Source organism: Bombina bombina, chromosome 3, assembly GCF_027579735.1.
Source record: "Bombina bombina isolate aBomBom1 chromosome 3, aBomBom1.pri, whole genome shotgun sequence".
NCBI lineage: Eukaryota > Metazoa > Chordata > Amphibia > Anura > Bombinatoridae > Bombina > Bombina bombina.
Window position 1 is genome coordinate 41,734,089 of NC_069501.1, and position 23,851 is coordinate 41,757,939.

Below are 23,851 nucleotides of genomic sequence, written 5' to 3' on the forward strand. Positions count from 1 at the left end.
CACAACGAGTAATTGATTAAAATTGTTGCAGAAGACATTGAAATAAATGTCCACCTTAAAATTCCACTCACTCCATTATCCACCTTAAATTGAAAAGTCAAAACACCAATGAGAGTAAAGGGAGGCCTTTTTAAATGGACTATGCTATACAGAGTAATAACAGTCTTGATAAAGCCCAGTCTGGGGCGATACGCGTAGACTTTTATTATATTTCAACCAAGAAGTGTTTTTGTTACAGCTCTGCATCGTTACAAGATTTGCTGAATCTTTGGGACAAAAAAACGACGGAAGAGTGAGGGAAGGTTAAATTTGGTGCTCTAAATAGGCACTCAGACATTTTCAATCCCTGAAAATAAAGGACAGCCTGACGTTTCCATTCATCTGTAGCGCTACAGTATCCACTTTCAGCAACTTATAGACTTTTCAGCACATAATCCTGATATTACGATATCAGGTCAGCTTGACATAACGGGAGTCACGTGACCAGGCTAAGAGGAGTCGCAATTTACCACTCCTCCTAGACGCAGAAAACACAGCTGAGAGGAGCTACGGTGCTATACATCGACAGGAGTTACATCGTATCCCTCCTTCTAGACATGGCTTAATCAGCCCAGAGGAGCTGCATATCAACATCTTTAAACACACCTTGGTCTGAGGTGCAAGGTACTCTGTATCCACGGTTGTAAATACTGAAGATTGGCACATATATATTTTTTGAATGCCTTAATTCATGATTGGTATATGGTGGACATTTATGCTTATACGCACACATAGTGTGATTTGCTAGTTGGGTCTAAATCTGCAGATGCGAAATTGAATTTATTTTTAGACACAAAATACATTTTATATATAATAGTTCAAGCAAATATAGGAGTGCTTGGTACGTTCAATTATCTCTTCAAAAAACTGTGTGGAAGAGATCCATATACAGTGTTAGAGTCCCAATAAATGTGTTAGGGGACACAAAGTCAAAAACTGTTATATAAGGATAGTCCTTACTCAACCCCGTATGCCTCCGCTTCTGCCTCTATGTCGGTATAGTCCGATAGTCATGAGATGTTACTACAGCTCTTACCCCTTCCGGGCGAAGTCAGTATCTTGGATTCACTGCGGACTTCTAATCCTAGTGGGCGATGAGGCCCCTCCGGGACAGGTCCGTCTGTGCTTCCTCTGCAGTGGTTAGTCAGCTGTGCGTGTAGCATGTAGCATCTCCTAGTCGGTGCTTCCTGGTGCGTCACCAGTAGGTTGTGAGGCTATTGGTAGGAGGGAGAGGGGAGAGGCTCCTTGGTAACAAACAAGGATCTTCACAACGGAAAATTAGCTTGCAGTGAGCGGACAAAAGCGGTATACCCAACCGCGTAATGACAATATAAATGAGCAAAGACGTCACGCTGGAAATTGCTGATGTCAAACAGATCTGATGTTTATTAAGGAAAGTCCTTCATTACAAATATATATCAGAGAACAGTCATGAATGAATGCCAGACGCGTTTCGCACATGGGTACATGCGCTTCTTCGGAGGCTAATTAGAATCAAGATGTGCAAGCTTATATGTGTAAGAGGAACCAATCAAAAGTAATGTAACATTATAACAAAGCAACAAAAGTCAATTAATGTTAGATGGAGACCCTACATGCGGTTAACATAACATAAATAACATAAATAAAATACGATAAAAATGTTAGTAATAACTAAGTCATATAAATGTGAATTGCAAAAAGGGTCCTAACAACAAAACAAAAATATTTAGAGTTTTACCACTCATCATTAAACAATACTAAAAAACGATACAGAATACAAAATGTAAAAATATAAAGTACAAAATACACAAAAATAAACAGTTGATGAAAATAAAAGTAAAATGTAAAAAAAATCGCATATAACCATATCAATTATCCCTAAATAATTAAAAAAGAGGTAAAAAAAAAATCAAAAACTAAAAAGTTATTAATATGATACTGTTGCTCAGAAACATAATATTCAGTGACAAATGTAAAAACAGACAGATCTCCTAAAGCATTCAGTATAATACTAAAAAAAGGAATTAGGGTGTGAATGCATGCTTGAAGGGAGATGCATTAGTTATGATTGATGACATTAAGTATACCAAACTGAATGTCACTGAATATAATAAATAATGGAATGCCGAGGGAATTAGAGTTAGTCTTGCATTATGGAATAGGAGAGAAGAGAATTTTAAGTATAAGAGTTATGCATCATATGAAGTCCTATATTACTATTATACTAGATGTAGTAAGCATAAAGATAAATTTACAAACAGCTACTGGTGAATGTGAAGAAGGTGGTACGATGGTCGTATACTATTACTAAAAATAGAGATCAACATCTAGTCGTCTATTGATACCACTAGGGTATCTAGTATCTAGTTTAATAATCCAGAAGATTTCTCTTTTGAGTAAACAAGCGACCATGTCCCCACCCCTAGCATTTTTAACTATTCTTTCAATTCCTACAAATGAGAAATATTGTGTACCTATACCATGTAATCTAAAATGTTTCGCTACTGGTGTTTTGGGATCTTTTTCTGTTAATGATAGAAGATGCTCTCTAATTCTATCCTTAAGGGGGCGAGTCGTTATACCTGTATATTGTTTAAACCAATATTTGCACGTAACAAGATAAATTACAAACTGTGAAGTGCAGTTGATTCTATGTTTAATAATAAAACTCTCATTAGTGCTGTTGGAGGTAAAGGAATGAGTCTTATCAGTATAATCACAGCTTTTACAAGGTTTGTGGCCACATTTAAAGAAACCTGGGTTAGTGCTTAGCCAGTTAGGAATGGTTTTCTTTTTTTCCTGAAAAATGCTTGTTAGTTAGGTCCCCCAGTGAAGGTGCTCTCTTTGCCACACATTTTACTCCTTTAGAAATAATGTTCTTATATATGTCGTCACTTTTCAGAATGGTTAAATTACTTTTAACAATCTTACAGATTTTGTACTATTGTCTACTAAATTTGGTTGTGAAAATGATATTGTCTTTCACAGTGGTTTTATATTTACCCTTAAATAAAGTTTTTCTATCTAACTTTTCTACTTCTTTATTAATTGTGGTAAGTTGATGTTTATTGTAACCCCTTTGGACTAATCTGTTAGTGAGTTCAAATGCCTCTCTTATGTAAGTCTCAGTATTAGAGCAATTCCTACGTAATCTTAAGTATTGTCCTCTGGGTATGCCTTTTTTCACATGGGGTGGATGGCAGGAATCTGCTCTAAGAATGGTGTTTCTAGAAGTAGGTTTCCTGTAAATTGAGGTAATGATGTTGTCAGAGTGGTCAATAGTCAGTTTTAGATCTAGATAACCAATGGTGCAGACATTGCTATTGCTAGTGAACATTAAATTGAATTAATTGTCATTCATATAGGTCATAAATTCATGAATTGTAGCATTATCCCTGTTGTTCCAAATGATTATCAGATCGTCTATAAAGCGACCATACAGTATAAGGTTTTCTTCAAAGGGAAAATCATCTGCAAAGACACGGCAGAGCTCAAGCCAGCCCATGTATAGATTAGAATAGGCCGGGGCGAATTTAGCACCCATGGCTGTGCCGCGCCTTTGCAGATAATATTCACCCTCATGTACAAAATAATTGTGATGAAGTAGGAATTCTGCTACTTCAACAATGAAATTGACATAGTCTCTTTCATTTTCTGTGTGTCTCAGGAGCATTTCAAAAAGAGCCCTCAGGCCCATAGTATGAGGTATATTCGAATTTAAGGCAGTTACGTCTATAGTGAGCCACATATATCCTGTTTTCCATTGAATATTATCAAGTTGAGTGATAAGATGGCCACTATCTTTAATATAGCCCGGGAGGATTTGTACTACCGGTTGCAGAATGTGATCAAGCCAATCACCTAGTCTTTCACATAAAGAGCCTTGGCTGGCCACTATGGGTCTGCCAGGGGGATTAATAAGACATTTATGGATCTTAGGTGCAATTTTAAAATTGGGTATGGTAGGGGCTTCTACCAATAAGAAATTTATAAGTTCTAGAGTCATATAACTATTATCTCTCGCAGTATCTAAGAGACTGCGTAATTTATTTTTAAATGATAAAGTAGGGTTAAATGTAAGTTTTGAATATTGTTCAGTATTATTAAATTGTAAGGAGATTTATTTCAGATAGTCTTCAGTGTTTAAGAATAGAACTAATGACTAGTTCAGGTTTATTCTGTAATTCTCTAAGTGCTTTTCTTTCATTGAAAGTTAAATTATCTCTGACTACTTTTTGTGCGGAAGTGACTAATGTTCTATTAAATTCTGTTAGTTCCTTTTCTATCAATCTCTGAAACAAGTCGATCAAATGGTCTCTAGCATGAACAGGATAAAAATGTGATTTCTCTTTAAACTTATATGAAGTGCACATAGTTAGTGGTGTGGTTGGAGCTCAAATCGTTTGTTGTTGTAATGTGCTAAGATTCGTCAGGTCTTGAAGGTCTGGATATAACAGACCTACTGTTAGTAATTCTGGATGAGTGATGGGAAATGTGATAGGGGTGTCTTCTGTGTCAAAAAAATGTTTTCTCAAAACTAACTTTCTAACAAATTTCTTAGCATCTATCAGTGTTTCAAATGAATAAAAATTATTAGCAGGTGCAAAGGATAAGCCTTTGTTTAATAAAGAGTGATGATGTGGTGTTAAAGTAAAGTCAGAGAGATTGATCACTACTATTTCTTGATGTTTTTCCTTACCCTGCTGGGGTATCTATAAGACTGTTCTTCTTTATTAGGAGTGCTAGTTTCAGCAGCCATTTCTACTGAACCGAGGGACAATTTAGAACATACCCCCAACACTAGAAAATATCTTAAATATTTGATTAACCCCCCCCCCAAAAAAAAAAACTAGCACTCCTAATAAAGAAGAACAGTCTTATAGATACCCCAGCAGGGTAAGGAAAAACATCAAGAAATAGTAGTGATCAATCTCTCTGACTTTACTTTAACACCACATCATCACTCTTTATTAAACAAAGGCTTATCCTTTGCACCTGCAAATAATTTTGATTTATTTGAAACACTGATAGATGCTAACAAATTTGTTAGAAAGTTAGTTTTGAGAAAACATTTTTTTGACACAGAAGACACCCCTATCACTTTCCCCATCACTCAACCAGAATTACTAACAGTAGGTCTGTTATATCCAGACCTTCAAGACCTGACGAATCTTAGCACATTACAACAACAAAATATTAGAGCTCCAACCACACCACTAACTACGTGCACTTCATATAAGTTTAAAGAGAAATCACTGTTTTACCCTGTTCAATACTTAAGATTATGTAGGAATTGCTCAAATACTGAGACTTATATAAGAGAGGCATTTGAACTCACTAACAGATTAGTCCAAAGGGGTTACAATAAACATCAACTTACCACAATTAATAAAGAAGTAGAAAAGTTAGACAGAAAAACTTTATTTAAGGGTAAATATAAAACCACTGTGAAAGACAATATCATTTTCACAACCAAATTTAGTAGACAATAGTACAAAATCTGTAAGATTGTTAAAAGTAATTTAACCATTCTGAAAAGTGACGACATATATAAGAACATTATTTCTAAAGGAGTAAAATGTGTGGCAAAGAGAGCACCTTCACTGGGGGACCTAACTAACAAGCATTTTTCAGAAAAAAAGAAAACCATTCCTAACTGGCTAAGCACTAACCCAGGTTTATTTAAATGTGGCCACAAACATTGTAAAAGCTGTGATTATACTGATAAGACTCATTCCTTCACCTCCAACAGCACTAATGAGAGTTTTATTATTAAACATAGAATCAACTGCACTTCACAGTTTGTAATTTATCTTGTTACGTGCAAATATTGGTTTAAACAATATACAGGTATAACGACTCGCCCCCTTAAGGATAGAATTAGAGAGCATCTTCTATCATTAACAGAAAAAGATCCCAAAACACCAGTAGAGAAACATTTTAGATTACATGGTATAGGTACACAATATTTCTCATTTGTAGGAACTGAAAGAATAGTTAAAAATGCTAGAGGTGGGGACATGGTTGCTCGTTTACTTAAAATCCTCTGGATTATTAAACTAGATACTAGATACCCTAGTGGTATCAATAGACGCCTAGATGTTGATCTCTATTTTTAGTAATAGTATACGACCATCGTACCACCTTCTTCACATTCACCAGTAGCTGTTTGTAAATTTATCTTTATGCTTACTACATCTAGTATAATAGTAATATAGGACTTCATATGATGCATAACTCTTATACTTAAAACTCTCTTCTCTCCTCTTCCATAATGCAAGACTAACTCTAATTCCCTCGGCATTCCATTATTTATTATATTCAGTGACATTCAGTTTGGTATACTTAATGACATCAATCATAACTAGCGCATCTCCCTTCAAGCATGCATTCACACCCTAATTCCTTTTTTTAGTATTATACTGAATGCTTTAGGAGATCTGTCTGTTTTTACATTTGTCACTGAATATTATGTTTCTGAGCAACAGTATCATATTAATAACTTTTTAGTTTTTGATTTATTTTTTACCTCTTTTTTAATTATTTATTGATAATTGATATGGTTATATTATATTTATATAATAAAAAAATTATAAAAAAACACCCCATCTAAATGAATTATGTGAGATGCCATTTAGTTGTAGGTTATTTAACGTGTGCTGTTTGTTATGCCAAGTATGGTTATATAATTATGTATGCTGTAAAGTATGTGTGTGTGTAAGAGGGAATGTGTGTGTTTGTGTTGTACATGTATATGTTTATGCTCTGGCTAGTGTGTGTGTATATGGGTTAGGGGAGTTTGTTATGTTAGGCATTCCCTTGGTATTCATGAAAGTGGTAATTTTGCTGTACAGTGGCTGTCTAAACAATAAATATGTAGTGAATATCCCAAAACTGGTGAGATGCTTTTAGCGGGGCCCAAAATAAATTCTTGCACCGGGGCCCTGTAGACATTTGGTCCGCCACTGATTTTTACTCAGCGATGCCATGCATCGCATTAAATTTTATGTACTTAACAAAAATATACTGTATAATATATAAATAAATTAAAAACCAACATTTAATTAATTGATTTAGTTGTTTTTTGGGATGTTGGGTTGGAGAGCGAAATTGCATGGGGGGGAGGCAAGAAAATGTTTGCCCAGGGTCCAGTCAATATAAAAGACTGCCCTGCATATTAAATTGTTACAGTTTTGCATACTAAATTTAGAGTTTTAATCCAGACTCTTTCTTTCACTAAATATATTCTAACACATTTTATATCTTCCCATATATGTATTAGTTTTTCTTTTTGAATATTATTTTATAAATTACCTCAATATATTCCTAAATTTGCCACATTTTTTCTGTGCTTTTTAGGGCGGCCTCTTACTTGTTTAGGTTAATTTGTTTTAAAACATTTAGGGCTAGATTACAAGTGGAGCGCTAAATTATTGCACGTCCGCAAATTTGCCCGTTTGCGGGTACACAATAATTATCCAGACATTACAAGTTGCTGGTTCTTGCTACCTTAAACTTGCGGTAGCAATTAGTACGCCGAAATGCCCTCAAAATAGAGGGTATTATAGTTTTTTTATTTAAAAAATGTAGCTTTTTTTTAATTAAAAAACTGCACTAGGCAGTTTTGCGGCTTTTAAAGTTGGCGGGAGTGGGGTGTTAGAAACAAAACGGCACTGAAAAATGCCTTTACATTGCGGTCAATGGGAACTGTGTGTACCCAGTAAATATATGTGTATATGCTTATATACATATATTTATGTGTATATGTAATATACATATACATATTTATAGTGTTAATATGTGAACTTCTGATTCAAGAAAGCAATATTTAGTGATCCATTTGTAATCTGACCCTTAGACTTGGCTGATATGTTATTATATATATGCAATGTCTTTAATGTCTTGTAATTTCAAGGTGTTTATTGTTCCTTTAAGCAATAGAAATAACAGCAAGCCCTACTTTGCTAAATTCTTTTATTCATTTTGTATTTCAACATTGCTAATTATCCTTTTATTTACAGTTTTCCAATCTTTGAAAATCCTTACTCTATGGACATTCATGAGTCTCCAGTGACCTGCACTGAATATTTTGCCGACTGCCCCCCTGACTTGATCCCTGTGCTTTATTCTGTTGGAGCCAAGCATAAAAAGCAAGGCTACAGCAACAAGGTACCATTTATTTTCTTTAAAACTTTCCCAGTGAGCATAAGAGGCAATATTGCAATGCAGCATACAACAATAACTTAAGTTTGCATGCAAGATATTGATCTTTCTAAATGCCCCAAATTGGTTACCAATCACTCATACAATGTCAAATCAAGATACAATTTGTGCTATAAGGTTGTGTGTTCTCCAGATTCTTGTCAGATAGAAAGATCATACAATGTGCTAGGTCTTAAGCTTGCCACAATTGATAGTAATGGTACTGATGTATTATTACAAACATAATGCTATTAATCGCAGCTTCCTCACTGAAAGACTGCTGTTAGCAGGCAAATAGCCTACACTAATAAAAGATATTACTTTCTATGTGAGCTAGTAAAGATAATAATGACAGCATGTTATGCCTGTCACTGTTATTTGCAAACTCTTGCAACTTCCTAATAAACCAGTTTTGTTTCATATGATGATGAGTCCATAGGATTTCCATAACATGTGGGATATAATTCCCACCACTAGGATGAGGTCAAGAACCCATACAAAGCTTCTAATGCCTCTCATCTCCCCTCAGTTTGTTCTTGGCCTCCCAGGAGCAAGGTAAAGATAGAGGTGCTCTTCAGATTATTTGTTTTTATTATTAATTTATTTTATATATTAGGAGCTCAAACCTATGTGAGACTCAGCACCCCTTATCAGTATTCATCCAAGGAAGATTTCAGAGGAAACTTTATTGACAGTTGGATGAAACAGGGGCAAAGGAGTACTTTGTTATGTACGCAGTATTACCCTAATGAGTTTTCAGCAATAACTGCCCTTAGGTGTCACTGGGACTTGTCCCTTTAGTCTCCCCCTGAATGATGCATCCTTGGTGCAAATTTTCATGGCTACAACATGGTCTTCTCTGAACTCGATATCCAATTTTCTTTTTTACTGTTTTGATGTTTTTTGCGTCCTCGGAAGCAGCCTTTGGCAGGAAAGTCTTTTAGGCCTCAATGTCTGGCAAATGGGAAATACCTTATTTTGTCCCACCATTTCCTTAACATGGACTCTCAGCTTGTGTAATGCTTGAGGTATATTTCCCTATCAGACCAAACTTGGCCAGCAGTCTTCTTATCCTGGCGTCAAGTGGAAGGATAAGGAAATATCCCAGAACAAAGTGAGTGTAAGAAATGAGGTAAGCAGTACTCACGGTAGACAGGGTAGTCTTTCATGACAATAAGATTAAGGCAGAGAATGGTCAGAGACAGGCAGAGTTCGGCAACAGAAGGCAATCCAGCAATTCAAGGGTTAAGCAGCAGAGTTTTCAGACACGCAGAGTTCAGTAACAATATGGCAATCCAGCAATTCAAGGGTTAAGCAGCAGAGTGGTCAGACAAGCAGAGTTCAGTAACAATATGGCAATCCAGCAATTCAAGGGTTAAGCAGTAGAGTGGTCAGACAAGCAGAGTTCAGTAACAATAAGGCAATTAAAGTAACTGCAGTTCAGAATAATAGCACCCAAAAAGCACAAGACTAACCTATACTTGGGCACTGAAGGTAAGTAACGCAGGAACTTACATAGGTGCAGATTCGCGCCAAGAGGACTCACAGACCGGCATCAGAGGGAAATGACGTGCGGCGATGATGTCATCACACGCGCCCACAGGAACCACCTTGTCCATGGCAACGGCCATAGCAACAGGACGGAACTGCGAGAGGAGCCGAGGAGCAGTGTGACAGCTTGGGTATTAATTGCAACATGTTATGGGAATCCTATGGAGTCTTACCATCATACCAAAGAAAACAAAATGTATGCTTACCTGATAAATTATTTTCTTTCAGGATGACCAGTACAAAGTTTTAATTTGCACCTCTGTAGATCCTGCTACCTATCTGTTTCCTTTTCTCTGCTCAGCTATATGTTAAACTGAGGAGAGATAGGAGGTTAAAGGGATTAAAAGATTTGTATGGGTTCCTGTGGATTCTTATAATCCTGAAAAAAAATAATTTATCAGGTAAGCATACACTTTGTTTTTGGTTATGACTTGAGCAACTTTAAATTCCTTACACCAGATAAAAAATAAATGATCCACTGCACACTGTAACAGTGTTACCAATATTATAGTTACTACTGCTATTAATTATATCAAAGGAACCCTGTTACACTCCTATAAACCAAGGGCAGACCTAGGCACACCCCCTAGCACCCAGGGTCCCCTCTTACTGTTAATCTCCCCAAAATATTTAAAAATGTTTTAACTAAAAAGCTGTACAGGATTATGGAAGTTAAAGCTAAACTCATTCAGACAGAATTTACAACAAAAAAAAAACCTTACAACTTCTATAATTAAATGTACCTGTTTCTTATTGTTTAAGTTTGGCTCCTTTCCATGAATGCATACTTAAAGGGACAGTCAAGTCCAAAACAACTTTCATGATTTAAATGGGGAATGTAATTTTAAACAACTTTCCAATTTACTTTTATCACCAATTTTGCTTTGTTCTCTTGGTATTCTTAGTTGAAAGCTAAACCTAGGAGGTTCATATGCTAATTTCTTAGACCTTGAAGACTGCCTCTAATCTGAATGCATTTTGACCACTAGAGGGCATTAGTTCATGTGTTTCATATAGATAACATTGAGCTCATGCACATGAAGTTACCCTGGAGTGAGCACTTGTAATATCTAAGTTAAAAATGTAATAACATAAAAACAGTAATGAGTATAGGTAGGGTTAACCCTTTAGCTGTCTTTTATAGAGCTTTGGACTGAACAATTATAAATACAAAGAGAGAAAAAAATCTTGTTTATAAAAAATCATCACAAATGGTAATTTTATCAAACTATCTGTATTGCATACTAAAATAATATAGATCAGTGGTCGCCAACCAGTGGTCCGTGGACCACTGGTGGTCCGCAAGAAGATGATGGTGGTCCTTGACACCATCAAGCAGGAATTAATCTCCCCTGATAGTGTCACCCCTGTCGCACCTCAACTCTCTACAGTGCCTGGCTGGCCATCAGTGAAAACCTAGAGAGGAGTTAAATTACAATCTCCCTACACACATTGCGTAGTACTGCGCAACTTGCGTGTCTAGATTGTATTTTTAACACTAATCCCGCTCGGCACGCTGCTCAGAGGAAGGTGCTTCCATTCTAAAGCCAGTAGAGGTTGGTATTGTCTTGGCTTGAAATAGTGAAATTAAAGTATATCAAAAAAGAAAATCTTAAAAAAAAAATTCTCTCTTATATTTAAAGGGACAGGCTAGTCAAAATTAAACTGTTATGATTCAAACAGGGCATGCAATTTTAAACAACTTTCCAATTTACTTTTATCATCAAATTTACTTTGTTCCCTTGGTGGTATTTTTTAAAAGCTAAGTCTAGCTAGGCTTAAACTGATTTCTAAACTGTTGAAAACCGCCTCTTAGCTCAGAGCATTTTGAACGTTTTTCACAGTTATTCTGTGCTAGTTCATGTGTGTCATATAGATAACATTGCGCTCACTCCCGTATATTTATTTAGGAGTCTGCACTGATTGGCTAAACTGCATGTCTGTCAAAAGCACTGAGATAAGGGGGCAGTCTGCAGAGGCTTAGATACAAGGTAATCACAGAGGTAAAACATATATTAATATAACTGCTGGTTATGCAAAACTGGGGAATTGGTAATAAAGGGATTATCTATCTTTTTAAACAATAAAAATTCTGGTGTAGACTGTCCATTTAAGAAGGCTCAGGAGAGTGCATGCGCATTGAGTACTAAATGGCAGCAGCTTGTAAAGCAGTGTCTTACAAGCAACCTGTAGAGAATATAGTAGTTTCAGCGCAAGACTGTCTGAATGCAAATTGAGACATCAAAACATTGTATTAGTGAAGGCTGCAATGTGGTACCTCACGTTTTATAGAATCTTACACTGATAGTGGGCTGTGTAGATGTGGGATAGTTACTGCTGTTTAGCATGAATATGTAAGAAGTAGAGCAAGCCAGCAGAGAGGAAGTCTGGCAAGCAGCATTATGTGAGTGTGAAATGTGACCTGTGTAACTATAGACAGTCGGCTAGATTTAGAGTTTGGCGTTAGCCGTCAAAACCAGCATTAGAGGCTCATAACGCTGGTTTTGGGCTACCGCTGGTATTTAGAATCGTGTAGGTAAGGGTCTAACGCTCACTTTGCAGCCGCGACTTTTCCATACCGCAGATCCCCCTACGCCATTTGCGTATCCTATCTTTTTAATGGGATCTTTCTAACGCCGGTATTTAGAGTCTTGGCTGAAGTGAGCGTTAGAAATCTAACGACAAAACTCCAGCCGCAGAAAAAAGTCAGGAGTTAAGAGGTTTCTGGGCTAACGCCGGTTCATAAAGCTCTTAACTACTGTGCTCTAAAGTACACTAACACCCATAAACTACCTATGTACTTCTAAACCGAGGCCCCCCCATATCGCCGCCACTCTATTAACATTTTTAACCCCTAATCTGCCACTCCGTACACCGCCGCAACCTATGTTATCCCTATGAACCTCTAATCTGCTTCCCCTAACACCGCCGACCCCTATATTATATTTATTAACCCCTAATCTGCCGCCCCCAACGTCGCCTCCACCTACCTACAATTATTAACCCCTAATCTGCCGACCGGACCTCACCGCTACTATAATAAATGTATTAACCCCTAATCCGCCTCACTCCCGCCTCAATAACCCTATAATAAATAGTATTAACCCCTAATCTGCCCTCCCTAACATCGCCGACACCTAACTTCAAGTATTAACCCCTAATCTGCCGACCGGACCTCACCGCTACTCTAATAAATGTATTAAACCCTAAAGCTAAGTCTAACCCTAACACCCCCCTAAATTAAATATAATTTAAATCTAACAAAATAAATTAACTCTTATTAAATAAATTATTCCTATTTAAAGCTAAATACTTACCTGTAAAATAAACCCTAATATAGCTACAATATAAATTATAATTATATTGTAGCTATTTTAGGATTAATATTTATTTTACAGGCAACTTTGTATTTATTTTAACCAGGTACAATAGCTATTAAATAGTTAATAACTATTTAATAGCTACCGAGTTAAAATAATTACAAAATTACCTGTAAAATAAATCCTAACCTAAGTTACAATTAAACCTAACACTACACTATCAATTAATTAATTAAATAAAATACCTACAATTATCTACAATTAAACCTAACACTACACTATCAATAATTTAATTAAATAAAATACCTACAATTATCTACAATTAAACCTAACACTACACTATCAATAAATTAATTAAATACAATACCTACAAATAAATACAATTAAATAAACTAACTAAAGTACAAAAAATAAAAAAGAACTAAGTTACAAAAAATAAAAAAATATTTACAGACATTAGAAAAATATTAAAACAATTTTAAGCTAATTACACCTACTCTAAGCCCCCTAATAAAATAACAAAGCCCCCCAAAATAAAAAAATGCCCTACCCTATTCTAAAATACAAATAGAAAAGCTCTTTTACCTTACCAGCCCTTAAAAGGGCCTTTTGCGGGGCATTCCCCAAACAATTCAGCTCTTTTGCCTGTAAAAAAAAAACATACAATACCCCCCACCCAACATTACAACCCACCACCCACATACCCCTAATCTAACCCAAACTCCCCTTAAATAAACCTAACACTACCCCCCTGAAGATCATCCTACCTTGAGTTGTCTTCAGCCAGCCAACCCACCAATGGAAGTGAAGAGGAGATCCGGAGCGGCAGAAGTGATCCTCCAAGGGGCGCTGAAGAAGTCTTCCATCCGATGAAGTGATCCTCCAAGCGGCGCTGAAGTCTTCCATCCGGGCGATGTCATCTTCCAAGCGGGGTCTTCAATCTTCTTCTTCAGGATCCATCTTCATTCCGCCGACGCAGAACATCCTTCTTCCCCGACGGACTACCGATGACTGAAGGCTCCTTTAAGGGACGTCATCCAAGATGGCGTCCCTCGAATTCCGATTTGCTGATAGGATTCTATCAGCCAATCGGAATTAAGGTAGGAAAAATCTGATTGGCTGATTGAATCAGCCAATCAGATTCAAGTTCAATCCGATTGGCTGATCCAATCAGCCAATCAGATTGTGCTCGCATTCTATTGGCTGATCGGAACAGCCAATAGAATGCGAGCTCAATCTGATTGGATGGAAGACTTCTTCAGCGCCGCCTGGAGGATCACTTCTGCCGCTCCGGATCTCCTCTTCGGTTCCATCGGTGGGTCGGCTGGCTGAAGACAACTCAAGGTAGGATGATCTTCAGGGGGGTAGTGTTAGGTTTAATTAAGGGGGGTTTGGGTTAGATTAGGGGTATGTGGGTGGTGGTTTTTAATGTTGGGGGGTTGTATTTTTCTTTTACAGGCAAAAGAGCAGTTTTCTTTGGGGCATGCCCCGCAAAAGGCCCTTTTAAGGGCTGGTAAGGTAAAAGAGCTTTGAACTTTTTTAATTTAGAATAGGGTAGGGCATTTTTTTATTTTGGGGTGCTTTGTTATTTTATTAGGGGGCTTAGATTAGGTGTAATTAGCTTAAAATTGTTGTAATATTTTTTAAATGTTTGTAACTTATTTTTTTTATTTTTTGTAACTTAGTTTTTTTTAATTTTTGTACTTTAGTTAGTTTATGTAATTGTATTTAATTGAAGTTATTTGTAGTTAATTTATTTAATTAATTTAATGATAGTGTAGTGTTAGGTTTAATTGTAACTTAGGTTAGGATTTATTTTACAGGTAATTTTGTATTTCTTTTAGCTAGGTAGTTATTAAATAGTTAATAACTATTTAATAACTATTCTAACTAGCTAAAATAAATACAAAGTTACCTGTAAAATAAATATTAATCCTAAAATAGCTACAATATAATTATAATTTATATTGTAGCTATATTAGGGTTTATTTTACAGGTAAGTATTTAGCTTTAAATAGGAATAATTTATTTAATAGGAATTATTTTATTTCGTTAGATAAAAATTATATTTAACTTAGGGGGGTGTTAGGGTTAGGGTTAGATTTAGCTTTAGGGGTTAATACATTTATTAGAGTAGCGGTGAGGTCTGGTAGACAGATTAGGGGTTAATACTTGAAGTTAGGTGTCGACGATGTTAGGGAGGGCAGATTAGGGGTTAATACTATTTATTATAGGGTTATTGAGGCGGAAGTGAGGCGGATTAGGGGTCAATACATTTATTATAGTAGCGGTGAGGTCCGGTCGGCAGATTAGGGGTTAATAATTGTAGGTAGGTGGAGGCGACATTGGGGGCGGCAGATTAGGGGTTAATAAATATAATATAGGGGTCGGCGGTGTTAGGGGCAGCAGATTGGGGGTACATAGGGATAACGTAGGTTGCGGCGGTGTACGGAGCGGCAGATTAGGGGTTAAAAAAATATGCAGTTGTCAGCGATAGCGGGGGCGGCAGATTAGGGGCTAATAAGTGTAAGGTTAGGGGTGTTTAGACTTGGGGTTCATGTTAGGGTGTTAGGTGCAGACATAGGAAGTGTTTCCCCATAGGAAACAATGGGGCTGCGTTAGGAGCTGAACGCTGCTTTTTTGCAGGTGTTTTTTTCAGCTCAAACAGCCCCATTGTTTTCTATGGGGGAATCGTGCACAAGCACGTTTTTGAAGCTGGCCGCGTCCTTAAGCACCGCTGGTATTGAGAGTTGCAGTGGCGGTAAATATGCTCTACGCTCCCTTTTTGGAGCCTAACGCAGCCCTTCTGTGAACTCTAAATACCAGCGGTATTTAAAAGGTGCGGGGGGAAAAAAGCCAGCGTTAGATACGCGGGTCGTTACCGACAAAACTCTAAATCTAGCCGAGTGACTGCAGGAAGGTAACACATTAGCAGCAGTAATTAACAACAGGAGTGTGCACGTATCTCAAGCACTTCATAGCAGCATTATGTGAGTGTGAAATGTGACCTGTGTAACTATAGACAGTGACTGCAGGAAGGTAACACATTAGCAGCAGTAATTAACAACAGGAGTGTGCACGTATCTCAAGCACTTCATAGCAGCATACTGTAAGGGACTAAATGGACTGGGTTCATTAAAGTGAAGTGCAGTTGGAGGTTGTGTTATTTTAGGGGGGTCGTATTTAGGATAAATGCTGCAGGATAGCTTAGTTTTGGAGGGTTTGAAAGTGGGACCTGTGTGGGTAGGTTTTATTTTTTTAGGGTTAATTGGCGGTATTAGTTTTAAATATATGTGGTTTAGAGGCTCCTTTTTAGTTGGTCATTGTAACAATACATAGAGCCTGCAGCCTCGCCAGAAACACGGGCCCTCAAGCTGCATCCGGAGCTTTATAAATGGGCCTCATAAAGCAAACTATTATTAAATTACACAAAATAAGAATTCTTTTACCAAATGATAGCGCATAGATTTGTAAATATTATAAACATCAGCTTAGGTTACATTCCTCCTAAAGCCCTTTTATGTACTCATACATTTTATTTAACTGACACGGTTATGCTGGGTTCATAAATACACCATATGCTAAAAGTGATTACTGACAAATCATACAATAGAATACATTTTAATTATTAACAATATGGCTCTCCTTTTTAACGGGAGGGGAAAAGACATGGGTGTTACATTCTTAGTAGGAGGTAGGGAGATGTATTGAAGTTTTAGTTTAATAAAAAAAAAAAAGGAGAAAAAAACATACTCTAGCGCAAGGTAAGGTTTATAGTGGAGTCAATTTATTATTTTAGTATTAGTACCCTTAGTGCTAGATTACAAGTGGAGCACTAATTTATCACGCGCCCGCAAACAGGCAAATTTGCCCATTTGCGGGCGTGTGGTAAATAACCAACCATTACAAATGGCTGGTTATTGCTACTGCGAGCTTGCGGTAGCAATTAGTGCTGTTAAAATTAACCATAAATCAGATCTCTGGTTAATTTTATAAATGTGCCCCAAATGCCCCTAAAATATAGTGTGGTGTATTTTAGTAAAATAAAAAAATTGTAGCTTTTTTAATAAAATAACTGCACTAGGCAGTATTTTGGGGGTAAAGTTGGCGGGAGTGAGGTGCTTTTACATTGCGGTCTGTCGGAACTGTGTGTTACCAGTAAATATATATGTATATGACTATATACATAAATACTTATGTGTTTATATGTGTATATAAACATTTTAACACAGAAATATAAATGTATATAATCATATACATATTTAATATTGCTGCCATCGCTGCGCTAATTACCTCCTTTGCTGCGCCTAGGTTCTGTGCCCTCTGTGACGGCATCAGAACGAGGCTCCCATTGGAGCCTATGGAAGCACGATCTCGTGAGCGCAATGCTTCCCAGCAATGCGAATGCAAGCTTGCGTTCGCATTGCTGTCAACTTGAAATACCAGCACACATTAGCGTGCGCTAGTATACCTCAGTGAAGGGCAAATTATGCTTTCAAGAAAGCGATATTTAGCGATCCACTTTTAATCTGGCCCTTAGCATATTGTGCTAGCTATTCTCTCCAAGATGTATACCCACTACCTGTACCTGTTAATAGTAGTTATTATAGTTTATTATTTGATTTGCTTTATATGAACTCATTGATGCCTATCAGTTTTCTCCCCAGGACCTTTTTAATGGACACACCACCCAGCTGATTTCACTGACCAGCTGGCTAAAATTTGAGCCAATGTTATGCTAAAATGAGCTATTCATTGTTTTCATTGTTATATTGCATAAATTATCAATAAATATATTTGTTAAATTATGTAATATATGTGTGCTTTGGATAGCAGAAAATGTTATAATATCCCAAAAGTATTAAATTGCCCCTATCCAGCTACTTCAAAATACCACCTGGCTGACAATATTTTCTGTAGAGAACACTGCCTGTGATGTTATTGTTATTTCTATTGTAATATAAATGGAAAGTCATCTTTTAAAGTTTTTTCTCCTGGGGTATTTTTTTTATTTTGTTATTGCATTTATATTACCCATAGATTGAATAAATGCCAGCTACTTTTGTCTGTGTGTTTATGTTTTAAGAACGTTTGCAATTGCACAATTTCTTCATCTAGTTCAGCTTTGAAAGGAAGGTCAGCATAGTTTTCCTATAGCCAGTTAACTGCTCTGACGTCTGGAGGCCATTTGCCACAAGGCAGCAGGTAAGCCTTTTCAAGAATGTTTTTACCAGGAAGTGTGGCTTATTGTATTAATCTCTAATGTAGCTTCATCTGTGGTGTTAAATATTTTAGCACAGACTACTGCAGTCACTCTCAACCATGTCGGGATCTGAGCCTTTATCTTGGAGTTGTTTCCTGTCTGTGTTTGTATCAGATCGTATTAAGCCTTTTGAGGTCCTACAGCTAGAAAAAAGTACAAATATGCCTGCTCACTCACTTGCAGGCCTTCTTTCTCTGTCAGCAGTTTATTCCAATGCCTCAGTTTTAGTTGAGACTAAGGGGCTGAATAATCAAAGTCCGAATGGAACTAGTTTCCTCTGAGAAGCAGCCGTCTAAAGACCGCTGCTCCATAACTTTTCCACTACCTCTGAGGCTGCGGTCTTCAATCTGCCCGAGCCTATACGATAGGGCTGATTGACACTCCCTGCTAGCGGCCGATTGGCCGCAAATCTGCAGGGGGCGGCATTGCACAAGCAGTTCACCAGAACTGCTTGTTCAATGATAAATGCCAACACTGTATGCTGTCGGCATTTATCGATGTGCGGCGGACATGACACGCTACATTGCATCATGTCCGCTCACACTTTGGTAAATTGGACCCAAAGGGTCGTCAGAAACATCAGAAAGACAGCTGCTCCATAACCCTGTCCGCCTGCTCTGATGAGGCGGACAGGAATCGCCGGAATTCAACCCGATCAAGTACGATCAGGTTGATTGACACCCCCTGCTGACGGCCATGCTGAATACGGAGAGCGTATTGCTCTCCGCATTCAGCAAAGTCTTGCGTACCTGATCCGCACTGTCGGATCAGGTCCGCAAGACCTTTGATAATTCGGCCTCGATGTGCTGAATTATCTGCGTTTGCCTTTTTGTTGATTACCATTTATTGAAGGACTACAATACTCTTTTGTTTCATGGCTGTTGTATACAGCTGTGCAATTGTAGCATGCTGCTGTATAGCTGTAACTTGCGATAAAGCATTAACCGCCAACTCCAATTTCCAGAGATGCTGTTGATTCTGTGTTTTTTTAAAAGTCTTGTTTATATTTATAAAACAGTAATACTGCAGCAAATGTGACAGATATTTTCTTTTGTAATATGGTGAAAGTCCACAAGATCATCACATGTGGAAGGAGGCAAAATACCCCTACATACCAGAGCTTTGAACTCTTTCACTCTTCCAGAATCGCCCAGTCAAATGTTTGCCTCCTTGATGGAGGGAGGGGTAATGTTGAAGTGCTGATCTACAAGAGGCAGAAAGGGATTCTCTAACCTACTTCAAACCATATTTCCTGCGAACAGAAGGGATAGACAAGAGTTTTTAACCAGGCAGTGAAAAATGTTCCAGTGCAAATCCGTGAGTCCTCCCATGTGAAATGTGCCAATGCCTGCCAATACCCTGAGGTTTCTGCTTTTAAGATTATCTGTAGACCAGACAAAAAGAGAGGCGTTCTTACACTGTGTACGGGACCTCTCCGACCTGGGAATGATTGTTCCTGTTCCGATGCAGGAACGGGGTCTGGGATTTTATTCCAATCTGTTCATGGTTCCCAAAAAAGAGGGAACCTTCAGGCCTATTTTGGATCTCAAGAGTTTAAACAAATTTCTCAGGGTACCGTCCTTCAAGATGGAAACTATTCGTTCCATTCTTCCTTTGGTCCAATAATATATTCCCTATCAATGAAGATTTTTCTGACAGAAGTCAGGAAATCAAAGATTTTTTTATTCTTGCCTAGCACTTCAGTCCGCTCCTCGGCCATCAGTGGCTCAGTGCATGGAGGTAATTGGGCTAATGGTGGCGGCATTGGACATCATCCCGTTCGTTCGTTTCCACCTCAGACCTCTGCAGTTAAACATGTTCAGTCAATGCAACAGAGATTATGCGGATTTGTCTAAACGAATACTACTAGAGCAGGAGACAAGGGATTCTCTTTGATGGTGGTTGTCTCAGGATCATCTCTCTCAGGGAACCTGCTTTCACAGACCCTCTTAGGTGATTGTGACAACAGACGCCAGCCTTATAGGATAGGTGGCAGTCTGGGGCTCCCTAAAGGCTCAGGGAGTTTGGACTCAGTTAGAGTCTGTTCTACCTATAAACATTCTGGAGCTTAGAGCGATCTTCAATGCTCTTCTGGCCTGACCCCAGTTAGCCTTGACCCAGTTTATCAGGTTCCATTTGGACAACATAACCTCAGTGGCTTACATCAATCATCAGGGAGGAACGCAGAGTTCCCTAGCGATGTCAGAGGTAGCCAAAATAATTTGGTGGGAGGAAACCCACTCTTGCTGCCTGTCGGCGATCCACATCCCAGGGGTGGACAACTGGGAGGCAGACTTCCTGAGCAGGCAGACCTTTCATCTGGGGGAGTGGGAACTCCATCCGGAAGTGTTTTCCAGCCTGATTCTCAAATTTGGTCAGCCAGGATTGGATCTCATGGCATCTCGGCAGAATGCCAAGCTTCCTTGGTATGGGTCGACGTCCAGGGACTCTCAGTCAGTACTGATAGACGCCCTAGCGATACCTTGGACCTCAGTCTAACAAACCTATTTCCTCTGTTTGCTCTTCTTCCTCGGGTCATTAAGCAGGAGAGGGCGTAGGTGATCCTCATTGCACCGGCTTGGCCTCGCAGGATTTGGTATGCTGATCTGGTGGACATGTCGTCTCTTCCACCTTGGAGACTTCCGTTGAGGAAGGACCTTCAAATTTAAGGCCCTTCCTTCACCAAAATCTAGTTTCTCTGAAACTGACTGCTTGGAGATTGAATGCTTAATTTTATCCAAGCGGGGCTTCTCAGAAGGAACGGCTTCTGCACAATTTAGTTGTGGTACATGCGCTAAAATTTTACCTACAGGCGACTAAGGATTTTCGTCAGCCTTCTGCCTTATTTGTGTTTTTCTCGGGAAAACGTAATGGACAGAAAGCCACGAGTACTTCTCTTTCTTTTTGCTGAAGAGTATCATACGTTTTGCCTATGAGACTGCTGGACAGCAGCCTCCAGAGAGAATTACGTCTCATTCAACGAGGGCTGTTTCTTCCTCATGGGCATTCAAAAATGAAGCTTCTGTGGAACAGATTTGCAAGGCTGCAACTTGGTCCTCTCTTCACACTTTTTTCAAAGTTTTATAAATTTGACACTTTTGCCTCGGCTGAGGCCACTTTTGGGAGAAAGTTTCTTCAAGCAGCGGTGCCTTCCGTTTAGGTTCCCTGTCTTGTCCCTCCCATATCTAGCTTGGGTATTGATTCCCAGTAGTAATTAGATGATCCGTGGACTCATTGTGTCACTAAAAAGAAAAGAAAATGTATTCTTAGCTGATAAATTTATTTATTGTTTGACACGATGAGTCCATGGCTCGCCCTGTTCTATACAGACAGGTTGTTGGTTTGTTATAAACTTCAGACACCTCTGCACCTTGTTACTTCCTTTCTCTCCTTTACTTCGGTCGAATGACTGGAGTGGGAGGGAAGGGAGGTGATAATTAGCAGCTTTGCTGTGGTGCTCTTTGCTGCCTCCTGCTGGGCAGGAGTGGTATTCCCAGTAGTAATTAGATGATCCATGAACTCATCGTGTCAAAAAGAAATAAATTTATCAGGTAAGCATACATTTTCTTTTTTAATGGGGCTACAACAGGTTTGTACAGTTTATCTCACTGTATTCCCTATATTCCCTATCAGTTATACATTGTGCCATAGCTGTATTGCTGACTTATCACTACCCGTTGGCATTAATCCTGTGCCAATTTACTGTTATCTTTGTTTGCTATGTTCTGATATGCTAGCAGTTTTTCCTTAATGTAAACCCTTATATTCTTATATGGAGCAAATTGGTGTGGCTTAGGTCTCTGGACCGTCCTCTGACCCTTTGAAAGGGTGATCTGAGAATGTAACCCCTTCCTGTTTACTCTGTAAGGACAATTTCTCTTGTTAAGTGTATCCAGTCCACGGATCATCCATTACTTATGGGATATATTCCCTTCCCAACAGGAAGTTGCAAGAGGATCACCCACAGCAGAGCTGCTATATAGCTCCTCCCCTCACATGTCATATCCAGTCATTCTCTTGCAACCCTCAACATAGATGGAGGTCGTGAGAGGACTGTGGTGCTTTTTACTTAATTATTTCTTCAATCAAAAGTGTGTTATTTTTAAATGGCACCGGAGTGTGCTGTTTTTTCTCAGGCAGTATTTGGAAGAAGAATCTGCCTGCGTTTTCTATGATCTTAGCAGAAGTAACTAAGATCCACTGGCTGTTCTCACACATTCTGAGGAGTGGGGTAACTTCAGAAAGGGAATGGCGTGCGGGGTCTCCTGCAACTAAGGTATGTGCAGTAAAATATTTTTCTAAGAAATGAAATTGACTAAGAAAATGCTGCTGATGCCGAAGTAATGTAAGTAAAGCCTTAAATGCAGTGAAAGCGACTGGTATCAGGCTTATTAATGTATGTGCAGTAAAATAATTTTCTAAGGAATGGAATTTGACTAAGAAAATGCTGCTAATACTGAAGTAATGTAGTAAAGCCTTAAATGCAGTGGAAGCGACTGGTATCAGGCTTATCAATAGAGATACATACTCTTTAAAAAAGATGTTTTAAAAAGTTTGCTGGCATGTTTAATCGTTTTTTAAGGTACATTGGTGATAAAACTTATTGGGGCATAATTTTTTCCACATGGCTGACTTAATTTCTGCATAGAAACAGTTAACTGAGGCTTCCCACTGTTGTAATAATGAGTGGGAGGGGCCTATTTTAGCGCTTTTTTGCGCAGTAAAAATTCAGACTCAGTCTTCCTACTTCTTCCTGCATGATCCAGGACGTCTCTAGAGAGCTCAAGGGACTTCAAAAGTCATTTTGAGGGAGGTAATCAGTCACAGCAGACCTGTGACAGTGTGTTTGACTGTGTTAAAAACGTTTTTTTCTCTATTGATTATCCGTTTTGGGTATTAAGGGGTAAATCATCCATTTGCAAGTGGGTGCAATGCTCTGCTAGCTTAATACATTTACTGTGAAAATTTGGTTGGTATAGCTGATTTGGTTCATTGTTATTTCAACTTGAGACAGGTTTTGTGCTTCTTAAAGGCGCAGTAGCGTTTTTTATATTGCTTGTAAACTTATTTTAAAGTGTTTTCCAAGCTTGCTAGTCTCATTGCTAGTCTGTTTAAACATGTCTGACACAGATGAATCTGTTTGTTCATTATGTTTGAAGGCCAGTGTGGAGCCCCATAGGAATATGTGTACTAAATGTATTGATTTCACTTTAAATAATAAAGGTCAGTCTTTATCTATAAAAGAATTATCACCAGACGACGAGGGGGAAGTTATGCCGACTAACTCTCCTCACGTGTCAGTACCTTCGCCTCCCGGTCAGGGGGCGCGTGCTAATATGGCGCCAAGTACATCAGAGACGCCCATAGCAATCACTTTACAGGACATGGCTACAATCATGAATAATACCCTGTCAGAAGTATTTCCTAGATTGCCAGAATTGAGAGGCAAGCGCGATAGCTCTGGGATTAGGACAGAGCGCGCTGGTGCTGTGAG

The 23,851-nt window shown here is 38.3% G+C and overlaps 1 protein-coding gene across 1 annotated transcript in view; it reads left to right on the top strand.

The window, feature by feature from the left end:
• Positions 1-23,851, top strand: part of STXBP5L (syntaxin binding protein 5L) — a 1,275,950-nt gene that overhangs the window by 770,006 nt on the left and 482,093 nt on the right. The window contains exon 12 of the mRNA XM_053705139.1: positions 8,043-8,190. Within this exon, the coding sequence (XP_053561114.1) occupies positions 8,043-8,190 (148 nt within the window). The remainder of the gene's footprint in view (positions 1-8,042; positions 8,191-23,851) is intronic.